Source organism: Loa loa (genome assembly GCF_000183805.2).
Source record: "Loa loa unplaced genomic scaffold supercont3.77, whole genome shotgun sequence".
Classification (NCBI taxonomy): Eukaryota; Metazoa; Nematoda; class Chromadorea; order Rhabditida; family Onchocercidae; genus Loa; species Loa loa.
The window spans coordinates 186,156-207,759 of NW_018108257.1; the positions used below are offsets into that span (position 1 = coordinate 186,156).

Sequence of the window (21,604 nt, forward strand, 5' to 3'; positions counted from 1 at the left end):
ATAAAAGCATTTGGCTGTCCCACTGAAAAAACAACTTTCCTCATATGAAAATGTGAGACAAACCCTGCGTCCCTGCCTCCACGCGGCTTACACACACCCAGGTACAGACGGACAGACATATCGAAGTTCGACTTCAAGGAATTCTCGGCATTATAATATTCCAACCACTCCCAGTACAACACTGATCTTCAGTGATTTTATTTTTTAACAAAAGTAGAGGAATTGCTGTGCGGTAATTCAAAGTTTATTTCACAGTAAAATAGAAGTACACTTTATGATAAAAGCACCGTCTTGTGTTCATGATGCTTAAGGAATGAAAATGAGTAATCTTACGAGAACTCTAAAGTTGCAAGAGGCGAGAATTTCATTCAACTTATACAATGACAAAGCTAGCAACGAAAGAACCGTAACTGCGTTGTCAAGTTTCTCTGTACGTATAAAAAAGAAAAATCAGCTCAAGACTGGGTTTCTTGGAAATAGAAAGTCACATTATAAAACAAGAAGTTAACTCATTCACAACTGGTTAAGTACACCAGACTGGGCGGCAGCAATAACTCTGGACCTTTTTCTAGCAACAGTGCCCCATTCAACACAATATTTCGAAAGTCGTCTATGGAACGGATTTGATAAATGTTTCACTGTGCCAACATCCATGACAAGCATCGTGATACTTGTATCAATTAAATTTAGACGCACCTTTGTATCACCATTTTTAAACCGATGCACCTACAAATTTCCTATAATTATGAGATTTATATCAGCAATTGCTAGTGAAATTAACCAAATGACGAGCTTTATTTTAAATCTTAATGGTACACATAAGATTAAAACGCGTAAAGTAGCCAAGCAACGGGAGAAAAAATGCCAATGAGATCGACACTACAATGAAGGCATTCGCCAAACCAACAACCACTAGTCTAAAGTCAGTTTATTCATGAGTTCAAAATATACATCAAGGAGACAAAGACCACAAACTACGGCACAAAAATTCGACAGTCTTACTGTATAATCCGGTGAACGCCACTCCATCGAATCATCACTAGCAATATAACTAGCGTAAGAACCATCCATGCGATGGCATGAAGTTTGCGTTGCTCGATGTTCTATTTCTGCTTCGCCACGTCCTCTGATCCGAACTCTCCCATCCAATCCATAGCTAAGATGCTAATTTTAAGGAAAGGATATACTTGAAGCAAAAAGCTATGATAAAACTCAAAAAAAAAAAACCAGGACTGAACTTTCTGCTTTTTTCCGCCAGATTTCTGCTGTCGCAATAGATAAAAAACATTTTCTCGTATTTTCGAAAAAAAATTGCGTTTGGAAAGATTGTCTTAATAAAAAAATCTAAAAAGCATACATTTCGACGCGCACGGATCCTGATTTATCTCTAACAACCTCTATGCGACGCCCATCAGGTGTCACTACAGTAGTTTCACCATCTCCGCGATAAATTTCCAACTGACCAGTTAAAAAATGTCGAACAAGCAATTTCCCCCCACATATCTCAACAGTGGTTGCACCTGCTTGTCCATAATAATTTACCTACAAGGCAGAAAGAACTAAAATTAATACGAAAAAAAGAACTCTTAAGCAGGAGGTCATCTAACAACTGAAGTCAACTTTCTACCCATCTGAAGTGTTTTCACCATTGTTGTAAATTTAAATACATAAAAATTGCTGTTACAACTGATTTCTTATTTTAGAGCGAGAAGGTGACACGTAACAAAATGCCATCACTGTAAAATCACGAATGCGCAGAACACAAAGTCACATAGAAGTCATCTTGAAATAACCTGATAAAGTTTGCTTGAATGTATCCAACGAGTGTCTGTGTTGCTATATTCATAAAAGTGACAACCACAGTGAGTTAAAGTGTAGACGGTAAAATCTTTTTCACTGCGATACAACGATGCTCTTCCAACCATATTATTTTCAGTTAGAATTAGCTGCTGTAGAAGGAAAAGTTATTTTTTTGGCACTTTATCTTAAGAATAAGACAATAGTAGTCAAAAGTAATATGTTTATTATTCATTCAAAAAATTAAAAAATAAATAGTAAACCATATCAGAATTTGGAAGATTTAGAGGAGAGTGTGCACAAAGCGGCGGAGAAATAGAAGCCATTGTTTCAAGAGGTTCGTTCCACCGAACATTTTTTCCCAAACGTGCCGGTGTCACTCCTTCTTCAACAACTACGACATCTTCATTATCGCTTAATGTGTCCGTATTTTCGACAATATTTACAGTATTTTGCATCCTACTTGAGACGTTATTGATCTGAAATCCATCAAATTTACTCTTATTGGATAATTCTTAACTTTCAACGTGTGACATTCAAATATTACAGCTTCCGGATTCCAATATTGATATCAGTTACCACATGAAGACTGATTAAGTTCAAACTGTGCAATAAATTACTTCTCATTCCGATAACTAAGCACTACGAAGTTGTTTTTCATACCCGCTGCAACAAGTAAAAAACTGAACAGAGCAAAAAGCACAAAATTTCTTGTTGCTGATACCTGACTGGTATGCCTTCCACTATCTCTTGCATTCGTTATGCAAAATTCGTTATTCTGAGGGGTCAAGTCCTTTGTAGATGTCGTAACAGTTGCATTCTTTGAAGCTCGGGCAATCGCCTGGGCAGAAATAGAATTTTCAGCTAAACGACCTCGAAAGGCTGCCTTGTTTTTCTGAAAGACATTTTTAAAATAAGACCTTGTTGTAGGACGTGTTCGAAGGAAAAGTGATGAATCCTTCCGTTATTTCCAATATCAATGAACTCTGGGTTTCTCTGAACATTTCGTGTAAGCAATTCGTTGGAAGCTCCTTTTTTAAATTGGAAAAGCAATGATTTCTAAATACTAAATTCTGCTGTTCAATAATGAATACATTCCTAAATTAATCTGGCTAAACTGACGCCATTCTAATGCTGAATCCTTGTTTTACGTTATTCTTTATAATGACTTATTACTTACCGCTTATTTCATTTATTACAGACTACACAAATGATGTTAGATAAAAACAAACTCGGCTGCTTCCTCTGTGAGTTCAAAACTAGTCATAAATTGAGAAATAAAAGCCTTGAAAATGGAGAGTGTAATGACCGATAATTGGAAGTTGACAATCCGCCTTCCTACAACTAGAACAGAAGCTACCAAAACAGATGTTAACCAATCTACAGCTGTTCGGTATCTAAGGCACGCTGAAGCTTTGTGGCGTGGATATGGATATCGCATAAGCTGACCGATAGTTCACTGTTTTAAAATTTCGTGCGCTTTCTTATTTTGTGCAACATATAACTGTTTCTTATTTAAACTGAGATCTACGACACAAAGAGGACTGTATAGGATAACGACGACCTCAGTTATTGCAAAAAAGCTCCAACCTCCCACAAACGAACTTGCATAATATAAAAGTAAAAAGGTGTTAATCGTTAAGTAAGGTAATAGTCGTCAATCTGACAAAATAACTACATCTGAAAAGTCGATCAGGTGCACCAATAACATGTGAAGAAAATGCCAAATTCTGTTAACAGAAAGAGCTTCAATTCTCTACAATATCTGATCATAGTTCAAGCAAGCAGTACTTCAGAAGTTGAACAAATGGGTTTTACTTCATCTGTTCTGATCTTCCGCTAATCGACCATCACCACTTCAATATCTTGATAAATTTTCGACGTGAAAAATTCTGATTGTAAAAGCGTTTTTCAAAAAAAGAAAAAAAAGAAAATAGAAAGTGCTTTTTAAGAGTTCACTATCCCAAAACATAATAAGGGCTTTTTAAGAGTTGACTATCTCAAAACATATTAAGTAGTTTAGGATTAGTGGTCCAAAACTGATTTAATTTTTGTATTTAACACATTGGGAAATATTTAATTTTTAACACTTCTAAGAAGATATTTTCAGTGGAAAGAAGAGATCAAAACCCTATGTGATATAACAAAAATTAACCGCAATGATTGCAATTCGTTTTTCCAAGTGTGTTTTTTCACTCTTCAATTGTTCAATAATCTCATTCTTTTCTTTTAAAACTGTATTGCTTTTTCTGATTTGCATCCTCAACTCATTACGTTGCCGATCAAAATCCCGTACCAATATACGAAGATCGCTTATCTGAAAAATGTTTTAAGCTTTTCATTTCATTCAGAAAATAGTCCACAGTAGCTTGAATAATGTCAAGTTTGGATACATGCTTTTAAAGCGCTTTTATTCTTACAAAAAGATAAAACACAAACTTTAATCAATGGCAGGTTAAAATAAGCTTTAACCAATCACAGGTTAGTTTAGTACCTCTTATCTTTCAAATAAATCGTAAATCAGGAATCTAAGCGTAAAAGAACAACAAGATACAAATCGGTACTGACCTGTTCTTTAAGCAGATTTACTAAAGCAGTATTACTACCATCCTTCTGCTTTCGCTGTCGATTCAGAATAGCATTTTCTCGTCTCAAACGTTCAATATCAGCACTGCGTATTTTCTCCGCTTCTTCTCTTACAGCAAGATTTTCTTGTCGTGCTTGTTTATCTTCTTCCAACTGCACAACACGTTTTTTTAATTCATTCACTTGTTGACGGAAATATTCTTTTTCTTGTAATGCCTGATCGAAAATTTCTTCCAGCTGAAATTTAAATGCATTATCTTTTCATCAGCAACACATTATAAAAATTAATTTTACTATAGGGAACAAATATTTTGGCACAGAACACACTTCATGCAAACATGAGAAACATATGACGACATTCAAATTCATGCTAGATTCTTCCAGAATCCAAATTCCATGAATTAAGCATGTAGTACTACAATCAAACCACAGCAATACAGCAACACCATCATGATAAGAAAACATTAACAATGAAACGGACTTTTCAGATGAATTCATGTCCATGCTGAAACGAGTAATGAATACTTATTACTTGTAGAGAAAATTAACATATACATTGCTTAAAACTGTTAGCAAATTTAGCAAAATAGACCTAGGAAGAGAAATAGCGAGACCTAAAAAATTTCGCAGTGATCCACACTAAAAAAATACCTCTTCCTCAGACAGACTTTATTGGATTGTTCGCAGATTTGTTAATTTTACTTTAAAAGTAAGTGCATACTCTTTCATATTCGTGATGACGATACTCTCTTGCGAGGTCTACATGAGCGATGAGATCCCTCAACTGCTTTGCGAGATTCCGTTCAGTTGCGCTACTTTCGACTGTCTGCTGCATTTTCTGTAATTGATTGAATCCAACAATTTAGCAATTTAACTATTTCAAGATCTATGGCTGCAAAATATTTCAACGAATAAATATCAGCAGCATAAAGAATCTTTATTTGCATACCACTGTCATCGACATACTAACAGGATTTTGTCTAAAAAGTGGCAGATAAAAATTTTCTATGCTTCTTTATAAAGTAGTATTGCCTATCAAAAAGAGTGGTTTTATAATAAAATAATGCTACCTTTCCCTCCGTGATATGTCCCGAAGTCAGGTTTTCCAAAGATGTCTCTAATAATACAGTATCCATTTTTTCTGCGTTATTTCCAACTTTCTTTACATGAGCATAAATACCGCCTCCAGTTTTCTGCAAATATTTCATAGTGATCTTTAATGTTTCGTGTTTCAAAAACTAATAACAAATAACTTGACAAAAATTATAAACCAAGAAAAAACTATATCAATAAATAAATCTGACTTTACTAAAAACGGACGGTAATATTTCTCGCGCGGTATGTGACTTCTGACGTCCTTCTAAAATGATGTTTGTTATTAAAACATAATTAAGAGGGAAAATGAAGATGCCAGCTAATGACTATATTCAAATTTTCAGATTTGAACCTTTTCGAAGTTATACCTACATACAAAAAAGGCAAACCAAGCGTAGTAAAGTTTACCTCTCCTGCACCAATTCATGAAATGTGGAATTCCCTCTGGAATTTGTTCCGATCTATTTGAACTTGCAGCTGAAGATCCTCCATTTGCAGAAACTGATTCAAGAGAAAGAAGCTCCTAGTAAAAAGGAAGATATTTTAATTGAATTATGAGTCGGCAGAGGTATTGAATTAGCAGCAGCTCAATTTAATTACCGCTTTCTGCTTAGTTTCTGATGCAAACTCCCTGATAACTTGTCGCCAATGGCGCGATCTTGTGTCATCAGTGTCCTGAGAATTCTCCGATGTCCTTGGTGAAATCATGTTCAGTATTTGAGACTCAACATTCCCCGCAATCGAGTTTCCTACCGATACATTGGTGGACACTAAAATCAAGTTACTTTCATTAGATGGATGTAGATGATGGTATATATGCATTATTACTACAATATATATGTATATATGTATATATATATATATATATATATACATATGTATATTATATATATATACATATACATGTACATATATATACATATATGTACATATGAATATATAGTAATACATACTGTACAAGTTGACACAACTTTATAATGACAGCACTGGAGCAATAGTTGAAAAATTTAATACCTTTTTGCATGACACGGTCGTCATTATCAAAATTTCTTGATGCTGCAAAGGCAGTGTTAGTTTCGTTCGTTGAAAAACCACTCAAATCATTAATTATTGATGGTGCACCGCGATTGCTCCGAACTTCTAAAACAATAAGTTGAAAAACCAAAATATTAATAGTGATGTTATCAAAAAGTAAAAATGATAAACCGGATGAAGCTGCTGAATTGCTGTTAGTGCAATCTGTAACGTCTATGACCACTGATTCAACATTGTCATCTTTTCTGTTACTGTTTGGACTAAGCACTACCGAACAAGCGTCTTCTGGACAACCACTGTCAGCCGTGCCAGCTGTATACGGGCGATTTGAATCCTGAGCTTCATTATCAACTGAAAAAGTACAAAAAGTTTAGTAAGTCTGAAATTTACTTATCAAAGACAACCGTGCACTCTGCAACTCTCCGATAGCAATGTCTAAGCAGCATTTTTGAACTTTCGAAATACATCAATTTATCAACGAAGACCTGTTATTTTAAGCTCCCAAAATTTTGGAGCTTACCTGCAGGGGTCTGATTGTCGCTTGAAACATCTGATGAAGTTGACTGCTGTTTTGCAGCGTTTATGTTTGTTGGATAATGTATTTTTTCCTGCAATGCAGGCCAGTAGTTTAATGTGAGTGGTAAGAATTTAACCTGGAATTAATTCAGTAGTACAAGAACATACCATTAACCGCCCCGAAATACCGCTGCGTTTCCTCAAAAACGGTTTCGGCGGCAGTACCATTGAATAGTACGATGTGTAGTATGATGCTGTAAAAGCAGTACGATGCTTGAAACACTTTTCAAGAAAGTAACTTCCCTCAAGTTTTTAAAATGACGTGAATGACAGTGAGAGAGCTATGAGTGATAATCATTCATGAAGAGAACAAGGCAGACTATGGAAGATGAAATAATGTATTCCTATGATTTAGTATTCGCACATAAATATGCTGTGCACTAAGTAGTAGTGACTGAAAGTGAAAAGTGGAGATGTCGTAATAGAAGGAATAAATATGATGGAAATCGGTATTAATTATTCCGGTAAAGATGCGCAACGATTTACATAGGGTGACATGGAATCCAGACCGTCAAATAATGCAAGTCCTTTATAAGTTTGACTGTCGCAGTGCACTGCCTCAGTCAAAAACGAATATCGCCAATAATTCTGCCAGGAACTTTGGAAATCATCTCCACTCCTCACTGACTGCTTTCTCCCGCCCATAAAAAATGGACTAGTCTCGTAGAACCATTCGGCCAAACAGAAGATGTGAACGAGGTGGGTGAGATGCTTGCTGCTGTATATTAGTCTTCTCTTGCGTGATCCCACCTAGACTACACCTCTGTGGTTCATCCTTCTCTTTTAACATCTCATTCCTTCGAAGTGATAGCTACCTCGTCTTTCTCAACGTTTTACATGCATAGTTCAGATGATTCAGCAGGATTCCAATTCCTATTTTCAGCTGCGATGACAAGTAGCAGCGTGAAAGCTGGACCGCTATCTGAGATTTCGTCAGGAATGGATCAATATCAGTCGAACTCTCTTCAAAGGTCTCGGCTTTTTCCTCGTATTCCTTGAAATGAAACCTTGCTTCGGACACTTTTTAATTCTAAAGATTTTAATTCTATGACAGTAATACTACTGATTGATATGGGTCTTTATATTTTAATCCATCAAATCGTAACTGACAGAGAAGGAAATGAAGATTTTAGTCTAGTAGAGCAAGTTGTAAATATCGTTTATATCTTTCTCAAATATTTATGCTTTTTACTTTACAAACTGTGAACTGTTTATCGACTTGCATTATAAACTTTGTTAGACGAATGAGGTTTATAATGCAAGTGGATAAACAGTTTACAGCATCATTGGATACTGAGAGTTAGGATAGCTTGTATCGGGAACATTCTTGTATATATTATGCTTTAGAAAAAAGAGACGTTTGCATGCTGACCAACGTGCGCAACTCATCTATCAAAAAATTGCAACGGAACGGAAAGCTGAAAAAGAAAAACGTCGATTGGAAAGAGAAAAGGGGCAAAAAGTTTTGGAAGAATATACCTCAATTAAACGAAGGATGAATAAGGCATTGTCAAAAAGGAACAGACGAGGACAACCAAACCTCAACGCTCAAATAGAAGTTTTGTTAAAGAAGATTGAAAAACGAATGGAAAAGTCATAACGACCTTCCATCATTTCTTTGTTCTCTCGTCTTTTTGTTTTTTAATTTCCAGTACTATTTATAAATTTATAAATCATCCAAAATCTTATCGTCCCAGCATTTTTGCGCTTGATTACATGCTTCTAACTATTGTTCCTGAACTACTAAATAAATACTCAAAAGACGATCCCATTAAATTCGTTGTGGTAGCGCAAATTGCAGAACCGGTTCTTATTTCAAAACTCTAAATCCTACAATGAAAAAGCACAGTTTCGACAGTACCTGTGCCAATAACAAATCAGACATTTATTAGAATTCGTATAATCAAATTTTATAGAAAATACTTCAGCTGTTATCAAACGGAAATACAGAAATTATACGCGTCGTTGCAAATTTCAATTTATGGGTTTGGATAAATTCGAATTCGTTCAGGAACAAATCAAGGAAAAAGTCGATTGCTTCGTGACAGATGGAAAGACACGGTTACCTAAACCAAATGAGTTCCACTACCGATGTAATTATCTTTACAGGGCAGCAAGTTTATTGTGTTCACGTGAGTTTCCCGTATGCTGGTTTCCAAATTTGAGCTCTAAGGAATTTCTGAATGTACGAAAACACTCCTGCTTCAGAATCATCTGGTAATAATGGGCTGGAAACGCTAAGCAAACTTTACCTTCGTGAAATGAAAGAATTGTGTTTGGTTGAAATGATACGATTGGAAAAAGATTTTGGTCGTACAATCTGTAAGCACTGCAAGAATATTTTTGTTGCTCGCTTTGATGGCACCCAGTCGATTACCGTAAGGTAATCATTAAACTTTAAGTTAGCGTCAATTTGAGTTTTCCACTTTTTCGAACAAAAATTTATAATCCAACGAGTATTTTATAATGAGAGATCTAAATGTGGATTTTACTTTTAAATATAGAAAATGTATATACATCTTTCGAGATTTAGGAAATCGAATGAACCACGAACAAAACGGACTATGATTTTTTCTTGTGAAGAATTTCGAAAAAGAAAAATGTTTATAAATTCTTAACAGTAAAAGAAGCTTTGTTGTCCTTAACAAGATATTTTCTGAACTTTCAGACTCAACAAGAAGAAACAAATGATAAGAACATGTCTTAACTGTGGAGCTAAAAAGCATTTCTTAAGAAACACCAGGTATCTCTCTCGAAATGAACGAGATCAACATCAAATAGAAACTGAAATGCAGCAACAGCAAGTGCCGGCTGAAGCAATTCATTAAGCATTCCCTAGCGGCGTTTAATATGTTTGAGATTTTCCTACTTTGTGATTGTAGCAATTTGATGATTTCTTATTCTAGCTTGATAAAGGAAAAATATGGCAAATAGATGTCAACATTGGCCCTCCTTAATTCTTCCTTAATATTTTCAAATCTAATTCTTCCAAGTTGTAGAATAATAACATTTTTAAGTCAAGTCAACGATTTTCGAAACTTCTAATCAGTCTAAATATCCCTTAGGATTCTACCTTCCACTTGAAAAAATTTAAAATCTGCAATCGATGGCAAAATACTTGAATCAATTTTTTAACTGAAATACTTGACGCGGTAATGAAAGATAATGCAGAGAGTGCAGAACTGTGCAATCCTCTTGTAATCAAGAAGCTAATTATTGATCTAAAGGAAATACTTCAAACAACAACGATAAGTTCCAACTTTATATATATCCAGGTGTTTCCTCACTCAGGCGATGCTTCATCACTTATCCCTTCCAGATCTCTCTTCGCTCTCATTAGGAGCTCATCTTCTTCCTCACCATTTTTCCTGTTTTCGGAAGCTAAAAAAATTCTAGTTCATACAATAGTACATTTAGCAGAAAAAGAAATGAAAAAAAGCACCAATTTTTCTGGAAAGAACGTACTTATCAGTATGGAATTCTTGTTTGCAATCGTTGCACTGTAATCTATTTGTTGGCTATCAAGTTTCTAAAAAAATCAAAATTTCTATCAAGAATTATGCATAGCAACAAGCCGGCAAAGTAAAAGAAAAATTTGGTGGAAGCAACAACGAAGAAAAATGGGCAGGAAACGAGACATATAAATTGGCCTAATAAGCTCTCCTAAACTACAGTAAATGTTTCATCGTTAAGATAACTATTATATTGAACAATGGATTTGAACCTTCAGATAAAGTTTGTGACCAAACCACCGGAAATTTTCTTAGTGACTATGTGTTATAACTATTAATTTCAACTGAAGCTTATGACAATAAAAACTTGTCACCTGATTGGTTGACCAGTTGCTTTCAGCGAGTTCTACTACAGATTTCCGATTACCCAAACGGTGTATACAAACTGCACGATCTTCACCAACGCTTGCTATACACACTCCGTCTACCGAAAACGAAAGACCTTTCACCTGAAATTGTGTCATAATTGCTGACTTTCTGACTTTTTCAAATGATTATTTTAGATATCAAATGAAGACAATTTCTGAACGGAATAATCAGGTCACGGAAATATTCGAAATAATGAACTGCAAGGACCGCCTTCCTTCGTTAACTGAAAAAATGTTGCAATTTGATCAGAGCATCACGAAAAAAAGCTTTGGAAATACTTTTTTTTTTCTCAAATAAATCATTTGAAAACTCAAAAACTGGAACCAAGTTGCAATTTGCCGAAACGTTTGGATAAGACCGAACTACGGTAACGCTATTCCAAATACCTTTTAGATGATAATTTTAGAAGCAGAATCAGTATTTCGAGGAGAAGAGGAGGCGGTCTTTTGAAATTCGTTTAATTATGATTCATAATAGAATTCATATTGTGCTGGGCAAATGAATGTTCAGGAACTAACCACTCCCTCATGAGCTCCTTGAAAAATGTGAAGTGCACAGTCTTCTGTAGTACTCCATAGAATTACAGAGCCATCGTTCGATGAACTTGCAAACCTGTAACTAATCAAATATTGGCATAAATACAACAAATGAACTATGAAAATAAAAGTTACACAAAACCATACATTTGTGGATCTCGAGGATTATAACTTATTGCTGTAATACAACTTTTATGACCACAAAAACTTTTAACCAATTGTGCTTTCTCTGTGCGGCTGAAAAGAGATTTTTATTGAAATCGGTAAAAGGTGAAATATGTTAATTTTTTCTTGTTCTCCACATGAGGCCAAGTGAAATTTCAAGAAAGAGTGAAATAAAAAAAGGAAAAACTAAAAAAGAAATTCCCAAAAATTTATTGAAAATGCAAGTAAGTTTCGTCAAAAACTTACATTACATAAAGTTTGACAATCTTGTCATCCGAGCCAGTCAACAAGTTATCCGATGACGGGGAAAAACATGTTGCTCTCACTCTGATTGCATGTGCTGGAAATATTAGTTAACGATAATCTCCGATGATGGATGAATTTTTTTTTACACAGAAAAAATCGCAGAAATGCATATTCCAGTAGCAAACCTTCAAAGAAAAATCGAATTTCAAGTTTTGGTACATTGAGAATTGTGACAATCCCTTCATTGTTAGCTACGGCAATCATTTTGTTGTCTGGACTCTGAAATTTAAATGGAAATATTAGTTGGAATCCAGCATTCAAATGAATCAAGACTTAAAACATGAACAAGACGGGTTACTGCTTATACGAAGCCATGAAAGCTAAAATATTTGCTGCTCTGTATTGGATAAATTTTTGAATAAATATGGCAAATTAAGAAGCATCAAAAGTTTGGTGCGTGGATGTCGCATGAGATGATCGATAATTAAAAGACCAGTGTTTTCTTTGAGCATCTCGACAATTTTTTGAATGAAAAGGGCTCTCACAATCAGCAGGACGTAAAAAATGCTTTCCAAGAGTTTAACAAATCCCAAAACACGTTTATCCAATCCCAAAAAATATGCTACATAAGGTAATAGACTTATTTCTTCCTTGCAAATGATTAACTAATATGATTATCACTTTGACTAATAAAGTTTAAACTTGCATTAAATAAAATTTTATGACTTGCGATTAACTTGAAGAATTTACTGTTTCTTTGCATCAATTTAATATTTTCAGAGAAAAAAATGAAAACACCCACATATGATAACGAAGAGACCTGTCGTGCTCCGGGAAAACTGAGATTATCATCAGTAGTACCTTTCAAAGACAACCGCGACAAAAATCCAGAAAAACTTACTAAAATATGGAACATTTTAGAAATACTCTGAACAAGATATGCGCGTTCAGAAACAATGAAGGACTTCAATAAATCTAGAAGACATCCTTCCTAATATTCCAGTGGCTTTTAATCTTAAGCCATTAATTAGCATTCCTGCCTCCTTTACTTTTATGCTAATCATAAATAAGATATTGCATGTTCACTATTACATACATTCAACAAAAAAGGAAAACAATTGGCAAAATCCTGAAATTTCAGAAATTTCGACATATTTAACCTGTAAGATAATGAGTTCGGCAGGGTGATATTCTAACGTACCACTGCTCCATGAATCCCATGTTGAAAATATCAGCGTTATATGTGAAGTCAGACAAAGATAAATTAAACACATACATCAAAGAATCGATACCAACAACTGCTATCACTAAAGCAAATACTGATAAAAACAATTGTCCTGAGCAGTAAAGGACCCTAAAATTCGAAAGGAAATTTGACTAAACACGAAAATGATTTGCAAAAGAAATAAAACCCAATTCTATCTTCAAAATGTAAGAAAAAAGTCGTACTTGCCCCATCGGATGTAGCATCGAAATCCTGCGCGCCGCTCCTCCATCCTTTGATTTCTTGTTTCTCCGTTAATGTTCCTGGATCATTTTTATCCCTAAACTATGAGCTTTTCACTATTTTCAAATCCCTGTAATCCCTAATAAGATAAGAAATAACTCAGAAGCAACATGTAAAGTTCACATTCATTATTTAAAGACTTATGCAGACAATATTTTCAACGTTAGCTATAGTGCAAATTATGAGCGCGAGAACATTTTGACTTTAAAAACTATGACTTGAAAATTCTCAAAGTATATTATTTCTCAAAAAATATAAGGACTGAAAATCTGAAAACTTTAAAACATTGTCATCTGTAATTAAAAAAAATAAAAAAGAACTTACACGTGCCATACTTTGAGAGAATCATGGGCGCATGTTATTAAGTAATCTTCCTGTGAATAAGGATCTTGTATGTAAGATACACCGATGATTGCACGTCCATGAACTGCAACTTAAGTTATCAGTCAATGAAAACTATCGGGAATTCGAATAGAACTCATTTCAAACAACATGTGATGGTTTCAAATAAGTGATGATATGTTATGCATAAATATTGAGAGGGTAAGCGAACCTTTCGCGATCTTCTTAAGGGTCACGAAGCGTTCCTCTCTGTTCGACGCTTCCTCACTTAGGACCGTCATCGACGATTGCACACGTTCAACGCTCACACTGCCCGAACCGCTCTTCATTGTACTGTGTGGTTCGGATTTCTACGACCAAATACTTGGTGTGTTTCTTTTTACTCTGTGGAGAGATGAGAGCAGACTTTCTAACTCATCTGATCTTTTGAACTAGTCATTGTGTCATTTATTCTCAACCTAAATCCATCGTTTTAAACCACCCATTCTCGATGTAAATTTCTAAATGTAATTACATTTCTGATTGTTCTTATGTAAAACTCAGAAAGTACTATTTCCCTGTTGTTATGGTCATGATGTGCTTTGTGATCTCAGAATGTGATAGTGATATTTTTATCTAAATGTTTCCTCAATATATTGTCACTCTTTTTTAACACAGTTAATCTATATCATATTCTGAGACCTTACCTTCCCCACGCATGACGTCGTCTCTGATTTGCAGTTCTACTATTATTGTAACGACTGTCACTGTGTAGTTTTAAAGCTTACTACTTACTATCTCTTGATTTTTTCCTTGTCTTTCCATCTAATAGTTAAGTTCGGTACTTTTACATGCTTCTTAATTTTAATCCGGTTGTTTTCGAATTACTAATTAATCTGACAGCAATGTCCATGTTAGTCTGCATACATGTATGGTTTGTTGTATGTCTTCAAGGTTTATGTTTGCTGATCGATCCTAGGATATTCTATTTTTCGCATCCAACTTTCGAAGCTTTGACGCATTGAGTGCTGGATGTAATTATAGAAAAGCATATCCTCTTTCCGGTTTTTTCTTTCCTTCCTTGTTCTTCAAAATCCACTAATTTTTTCCAGAATGGCACCATACAAAGAAGGTGAAGTGAAAATGGATAATATGACAAAGATAGTTGATCCTGTCAAACCCCATTGTGCCAGCAACGTCCATGTTAATCTGCATGTCTCCAAGGTTTGTTGTTTTCGAAGTTTTGGTTCACTGTTATCTGGCTTTTCCAGGTAGACTGATCGGAAAATGTTAAGAATCAAAATGAGACTGACCAAGTCGGTGAGTGTCTTGCCGTTCATTAAAAAGGAAAATTTTTTACTTTTCTCATTGCGGAAAATAAGAAATGCTTTATCATTTAAAAGTATTGAATTACTGGCATGAAAATCATATTAAGAATCGTGACAAGAATAAGTTGATGGAGAATTTGAAACTATTCAGGTTGTGGTTCATCCGCTCGTTTTACTTTCTGTAGTTGATCATTTCAATCGCGTGAGTAAAACTCAAAATGTAAAACGTGTGGTTGGTGTTCTGTTAGGCAGCATGAAACCGGACAGGACGCTTGATATTGCTAACAGCTTTGCTGGTAAGCCTCTTTCCACTTTCGTTTTCCATCTTTTTTCCTTTTTACATTTCAGGTTATATTACTGACCATCTTTGTGGTTACCGGATTTGTTTCATTTTCAGTTCCTTTTGATGAGGATGAGCGAGACAAGAAAACTTGGTTTCTCGATATGGATTATCTAGAAAGCATGTATGGCATGTTCCACAAAGTAAGCATTTTCAGTAGATGAGCAATCCATAGGATACATCAGTTAAATATTCGCACATATGAGCGTTTCAATAGGGTCTCCATCTTTACCTGTAATTTGTGAATCACTGTTTAGGTTGCTGCACGCGAAAGGGTCGTTGGATGGTACCACACTGGTCCGAAACTTTGTCAGGTTAGCGAAATTTTGATTCATTTATATCTGTGATATATCTATAAATTTTTGAAGGTATTGATCCTCACCATCCCCTACTTCCAACCGCTCTTAATTTAATTCTTGTTGACAAATAATATAAAAAGGAAGTGAAATTAGTGTTTGGCAAAGTAGATCGGGAATAGTGCAATAGACTTTGACTTTCGGTTTGCAATAATTGGACTTAGTTCTGTTCCTTTCGTTGTACCATCTGCGTTTGCAGGGTCAAGCACTGGACTCTGAATGGGATAAGTAAGGAAATCCAGTCGGTTCTGCTTATGTTTCTAGAAGTTGAGTGTTTTGATTAATATATTCTTTAGTTGCTGACATTTTCATGAATTTCTAGAACGACATCGTAATCAACGAGCAGTTGAAACGTTTCACGTGTAACCCTGTTCTTGTTGTTATACAAGCTGAACCAAAAGATTTAGGATTGCCAACGGAAGCTTATGTGGAGGTGCAAGAAGTTCATGATGTATGTTAATTATTTTTGGTAATTTGACTACGGTCACTTATAGTTGTTTTGATCTCTAAACTGATATATTTTTATCTCACTCTGCAGATTTTTTTTTCGGTTGGATCCTTTTCTTTTGTATTTAGACGTAATTCTAGGATGGTACACCACCAATCAAAACTTTCGAGCATGTTCCAAGTGAAATCGGTGCTGAGGAGGCTGAAGAAGTTGGAGTTGAACATCTTTTAAGGTGAATTTTTTTCTCTTCAATTGTATTAGTTTACATGAAAATGGAGTAGCTTTCATTCAAACTTTCTATTTTCTAGGGATATCAAAGATCAGACAGCAGGAACTCTTTCTCAAAGAATTACTGATCAATTGATGGGTTTGAGGGGTTTACATGGACAGTTACTTGATTTGCAGTGTTATTTGCATGAGGTAGCCGAAGGTAAACTGCCAATCAATCATGCTGTTATCTATTACATACAGGTGTTTTTTCATTTCCCTGCATTCACTATACCATTGGATTTTTTATTGTCGGAACTTTTAGTCTTCATTGCAACTCCATTTTTCGAAGATTTCATGTTCTGTCAAATAAGACCATTACAATTCAAATTCTGGACACACTACAGGAATATTATTAGCCGTAGAGAAAGATGATTGCACCTACCTTTGGTCGATCCGGCAACAGTCCAAAAAATTAGAAAAACTCAAATAGAAATATAAACTGTTTTCAACTGCAAGGTTTTATGATGGAAAGATAAGAGGAAAAAGGAAAAAACATACGGTTTGAATACCTCGTGTTTTATCTCATTATGTTGATTTTTTCCATTTGAAACCTCCTTCAGTCATGCAGTCTTTTGCTAATTAAGGAAGTATTGAATCTTTTACCGGATGTCACATCGCCTCAATTTGTTGAAGCACACAATGTGCAGACAAATGACCAGTTGATGTGCGTTTATATAGGATCTCTGGTACGAACTGTTATTGCTCTGCATAATCTCATCGATAACAAGGTAATTCCTGAAATTTTCATCAATAAGGGAGGGCTTTAAAAAAATATATTTCAACAATCTAAAACACTGAATTCATTTAATGAATTTTTTCAGCTTTCACTACAAAAGAATGAAAAAGATAAAGAGAAAGTTGAAGGAGTAGAGAAGAAAGATGAAAATAAAGAAAAAAAAGAAAGTAAAGACGCGAAAGATAACAAAGAAGGCAATAAAGAAAAGGAAAAAGAGAAAGCTGCTAAAAAGCCACTGCTTTAATCTTTCTGATCATTTCTACTGCTGATCATTGATCGGCTTCTGTTTTATGGCACCGCAAACTTTTAAAAAAAGGGGTTCTTTGTTCATTCTTTGTTCATTTTAAAGCAGAAACAAATGAAATGATCATACCTGGTGGATTCATCAAATCAAAAATCCCTTCTAGGTCCTTCTTGAGCAATGATTTTTCACTAAGTTTTGTGTGATGCCATCTGTTATTCTCTCGAGAGAAGGCATATAATGCTTTCTGGTATTTTGATTATTACCGATCCAATTGCTTCTGGTTATTGTTTGGTATGAAGAGCGATAAAACTTCAATCTATTCATTTACACTTACAACAGCTGCAGTCGCTTGAGTTCAACTGATTGCATTTCGATGTATATCACATTAGTTAATCATATGCTGCTAAATGTTATGGTTGCATTACGAAAACTGATAAAGTTGACTTCCATTTATAAACATTTATGGAACTTTTCTGTTTGATTCCAGAGCTCAAATACCACTTTTTTATCGTCAAAAAGTATGTGGCACCCAAATAGGTTAAGGTGTTTGATGCGACAGGTCTAGTTATTTCTTATAATTAGATAATTCTATTTCCCAATTAGATAATTCTATCCCCATTTTAATCAAGTAACTTTTTGGTATTCGATTCAATATATATAGGAGAATAGTGAATCCTTTCAATTTTATGCGAAATACTAACAGCTTGCTGCATCTAAATAACTTGTAGAAGGTGCCAACTGTATAAAAATATTGCTGATGGTTCCACAATTTATGATTCCTTTCCATTCCGAATGTGGGATGAATTACAGTCGGTTCGTTAAATAAATTAAACTTCCACAGAGATCAAAGAAAAAAAAAAATGGAATGCACCATTTTAACTGTCGACATATTTTGTCGTAACAAATACTCTTTATTTTTACTATTCGTTAATGAATTATGGTCTCACGTTTTCCATTCGCCGTGTTTAGTCTCTGCAGTCCCAACTTACGATTACTTCCTTAAACTTCGATAAAACATACCAGTACCATATGGCGGTACCAGTACGACTTTGCAATACCACCTTACAACTAATTTTCTCATCCTTTCAATGCAATACTTGAAGAACTATTATATTGAAATTGAACCGGGAAAAAAATGTTATAAATTGATGAATTTTTCATAAGACAGTAATTCATTTATATTGGTGTGCAGTTGTTGGCTGAGTTTCATACTGGTTGTTGCCGTTTGCTGCCATTATTTCATTACATAGTACTGGAACTGGATTAGAGTATGGAAGGATTGTAGGAGTTTGCTTGAATTCAAAAGCACTAAGAAATTAGGGATTGTGGCAGTTTTCATCATTTCATAAATTCACCTGATAATAACCTTCCAGAGGTCCAATGCCAAGAGGCCAGTCCAGTATTCCTAGTTTAAAAAACCCGGATGCAGATAAAGTTCGTCCAGAGGTAATCATCTGCTTCTGGTAGTAAATTTACAAGTTCTTCGGTAATAAATTTCTAAAAAAGATTTAGTCTGAAAAAATTAATCTTGAGAAATCTAAATGATCAATTTCATCTTCTTTCTGCTATAAAATATTGTAGCAATAAAAATTGTCAAACCTATCAGAAATATAATAAATGAAAATTCGTTGATCGACATTTGGGTTCCAGATCAAGAAAATATGTGAGAAATTCATGTTGTCTGATGACAGTCTTATGAAGGTCTCAAAAATCATGGAAGACGAAATGAATCGGGGTTTGCGGAATGAGCCTAGTAAGGAGCCGATATGAATAATAATGAGCATTGATCATAATACTGATGATTGAAAGCATGGGAATAGAGTATGAATCCTGTTTGCATGTCAAATTATTCGGTTGGCCGGTAAATTATGAACAGAAATATATTCTGAAAAATTTTCTTGTAACGTCCTCAAACATCTTATTTTGAATGGTAAAGTAAGATATATATCGTAGGAATTCTTCTGCTACAGGTTGTCTGGAAATGTTGCCATCGTTCATTCGGGGAGTTCCGAACGGTACGGAACGGGGCGATTTCCTGGCGCTTGATCTTGGCGGTACTAATTTTCGAGTGTTGCTGATTAAACTGAAGGGCGATGTGGCCGAGATGACTGGGAAAGTATATCGTATACCTGAAGAAATCATGCGAGGTGTCGGCACTGTGGTACATCTTACATTTCTTTTTAAGCATGCCGAAATAATTGCAGTTTGCAGTAATCAAAGTTTAAGAGCAGTATAATCAAATCAAATAGAAACAACAAAATTACAGAGCTTGTTTGTTTAGTGCAGTTACGATTTATACTAGTTTTTTCTAGCATACACAAAGTTATTTGAGTTAATTAGCCAACTCTCCAAATGACTAAACAACTGATCAATAAAGCGAATGATTAGGTAATTGACAAGCTAATAAACAAAATAACTTCAAATTTGCTGGTTTAAAAGGACATTAAAGGACATAAATTGTCGAATTTCAGTTTGTCAGAAAAGTGACTTCTTTTGTTTTCGCAACTTAGCCAATATTTTTAACCAAGAACAGATAATACAACTTCATATCAGTTCCCATAAAAACTATTTGTTATTTTCAGTTTCATGTTCTTCGTATTGCTGCGCACATTGGGAGCTTTTTTTTCCAATTTCTTACTTTCTATCATTTCATTATCCAAAATATTACCATTCCATTATCAGTTTTTACAGAAAAGATGGATAAATTCTTTTGAATTGCCACTCCTTTGCATCAAGAACATAATCTTTCTCTTCGCTATCATTTTTTTTCTATTGTTTTTTCTATTTTTTTTTTTTTTTTAGTAACAGATTGCATCTTTATCAAAATGAACTAGAGATCTGCAGAATTCGCTGGATATAGCCATATTTTTAAAGTATTCAAAATCATAATTACTTAATTTGTATTAGAAACAGAGAGTTTCTATTTATTTTTTTTTGTTCACAGTAAGCTCAAATGTAAGAGCCATTTCCAGAGGCTTTAATCATATCCTTTCTTGTGGATTGAGGACCATCGATTTCATGACCGTAAGGCAACACTTTGAATTTGCGGTACCATAAGGAAATTGATCAGGCTTAGCTAATTTTATTCCATCATTGTTTCATCTTCGAATTATTCCGACGAAGTTAAGCAGTGGTTACGAGATGCTAGCGAGAAGTGTCTGAAATTCTTTAGAACTTGGAACTATTAAGGAATATCACGTCAACTGCACTATTAGTTTAATTAATGGGAGTGGAAGTTGAGGTGGACATTTCGGCGTTGTGTTAAAGTGACAATGGTTAATAAGCGTAGGGATGTTTACTTTTAAGAACTTCAAATGAGTCAGCAAAACCAGACTTTACCCATGTCTGCATAGAAAATTTAGTCTGACCTAGATAAACACAGCTGTACTATGTTTACCATATCAATATTGTATTAGTTGTCTACGATTTGCAGCTATTCGATCACATTAGCCAATGCTTAGCAGATTTCCTCGAAGAACATGACTTGAAAGAGTGCAAAGAGTTGCCTCTTGGTTTTACATTCTCATTCCCGGTACAACAGGAAAATCTTACCACTGGCAGACTTATTAGCTGGACAAAAGGTTTCAATGCAAAAGGAGTGGAAGGTCAAGACGTCGTTCAGTGTCTTCGAGATGCGTGTAATCGTCGCAAGGTATAACAATGTCCGTTTAGTTATTCACTAAATCTATTGAGTAAAAATTTTTGCTGTTAAATCTTCTTTTTTTTTCTTTTTTACGAAACTTTCTATTTCCACTGACAATTAATGTATAACTCAGATTGATGGTTTCGTTTAAAATACTGCGAGTTTTATCATTTCACTAGGGTAGTTAGTCCTAAAAACTTAGCATACTGTTATTGAATCTTTGAAAATTTAGGACATCAGTATCGATGTAGTAGCGCTGCTTAATGATACAGTTGGCACATTGATGGCATGTGCCTTCAAGGACAGTACTTGTCAAATTGGCGTTATTCTTGGAACTGGTACAAATGCCTGCTACATGGAAAAGCTTTCCAACTGTCCAAAACTCAAAAAATATGGATTTGATGACGACCGATATCCAAAAGAAGTTAGTCTCAAATAATTTGATTAATTTCTTGCTAAACCAAATTCAAATGGAAACAATTTTAAAGCTTAAC

The 21,604-nt window shown here is 34.8% G+C and overlaps 6 protein-coding genes across 6 annotated transcripts; 4 read left to right on the forward strand and 2 right to left on the reverse strand.

Annotated features, from left to right (window-relative positions):
- Positions 1-422: 422 nt before the first annotated feature.
- LOAG_01374 (hypothetical protein) lies at positions 423-7,257 on the reverse strand (the record flags this gene model as incomplete). Its single annotated transcript, XM_003136913.2, has 17 exons — positions 423-726; positions 1,003-1,156; positions 1,358-1,542; positions 1,794-1,949; positions 2,061-2,276; positions 2,522-2,692; positions 3,953-4,114; positions 4,366-4,620; positions 5,105-5,221; positions 5,454-5,576; positions 5,688-5,743; positions 5,887-6,001; positions 6,079-6,248; positions 6,493-6,618; positions 6,685-6,864; positions 7,034-7,121; positions 7,198-7,257. 17 exons carry the CDS (start codon positions 7,255-7,257, stop codon positions 514-516), a joined length of 2,547 nt encoding a protein of 848 aa, XP_003136961.1. The 3' UTR covers positions 423-513.
- A 720-nt stretch (positions 7,258-7,977) lies between these two features.
- Positions 7,978-8,689, forward strand: LOAG_01375 (hypothetical protein; the record flags this gene model as incomplete). The annotated part of the gene is made up of 2 exons (XM_003136914.1): positions 7,978-8,060; positions 8,437-8,689. The coding sequence occupies 2 exons, from the start codon at positions 7,978-7,980 to the stop codon at positions 8,687-8,689; spliced, it is 336 nt and encodes a 111-aa protein (XP_003136962.1).
- Positions 8,690-9,070: 381 nt separating this feature from the next.
- On the forward strand, positions 9,071-9,917 carry LOAG_01376 (hypothetical protein; the record flags this gene model as incomplete). Its single annotated transcript, XM_003136915.1, has 3 exons — positions 9,071-9,221; positions 9,298-9,472; positions 9,758-9,917. The coding sequence occupies 3 exons, from the start codon at positions 9,071-9,073 to the stop codon at positions 9,915-9,917; spliced, it is 486 nt and encodes a 161-aa protein (XP_003136963.1).
- Positions 9,918-10,162: 245 nt separating this feature from the next.
- Positions 10,163-14,095, reverse strand: LOAG_01377 (hypothetical protein; the record flags this gene model as incomplete). Its single annotated transcript, XM_020445723.1, has 12 exons — positions 10,163-10,470; positions 10,555-10,618; positions 10,916-11,050; positions 11,489-11,582; positions 11,654-11,743; positions 11,918-12,011; positions 12,103-12,196; positions 12,720-12,817; positions 13,078-13,224; positions 13,367-13,461; positions 13,749-13,851; positions 13,978-14,095. The coding sequence occupies 12 exons, from the start codon at positions 14,093-14,095 to the stop codon at positions 10,373-10,375; spliced, it is 1,230 nt and encodes a 409-aa protein (XP_020303848.1). The 3' UTR covers positions 10,163-10,372.
- A 756-nt stretch (positions 14,096-14,851) lies between these two features.
- On the forward strand, positions 14,852-17,782 carry LOAG_01378 (26S proteasome non-ATPase regulatory subunit 7). Its single transcript, XM_003136917.2, has 9 exons — positions 14,852-14,969; positions 15,225-15,369; positions 15,471-15,556; positions 15,671-15,727; positions 16,092-16,220; positions 16,358-16,449; positions 16,526-16,688; positions 17,072-17,215; positions 17,309-17,782. Exons 1-9 carry the CDS (start codon positions 14,859-14,861, stop codon positions 17,465-17,467), a joined length of 1,086 nt encoding a protein of 361 aa, XP_003136965.1. The 5' UTR covers positions 14,852-14,858; the 3' UTR covers positions 17,468-17,782.
- Positions 17,783-18,847: 1,065 nt separating this feature from the next.
- Positions 18,848-21,549, forward strand: LOAG_01379 (hexokinase; the record flags this gene model as incomplete). The annotated part of the gene is made up of 5 exons (XM_003136918.1): positions 18,848-18,913; positions 19,118-19,220; positions 19,438-19,628; positions 20,901-21,119; positions 21,343-21,549. 5 exons carry the CDS (start codon positions 18,848-18,850, stop codon positions 21,547-21,549), a joined length of 786 nt encoding a protein of 261 aa, XP_003136966.1.
- Positions 21,550-21,604: the final 55 nt, after the last annotated feature.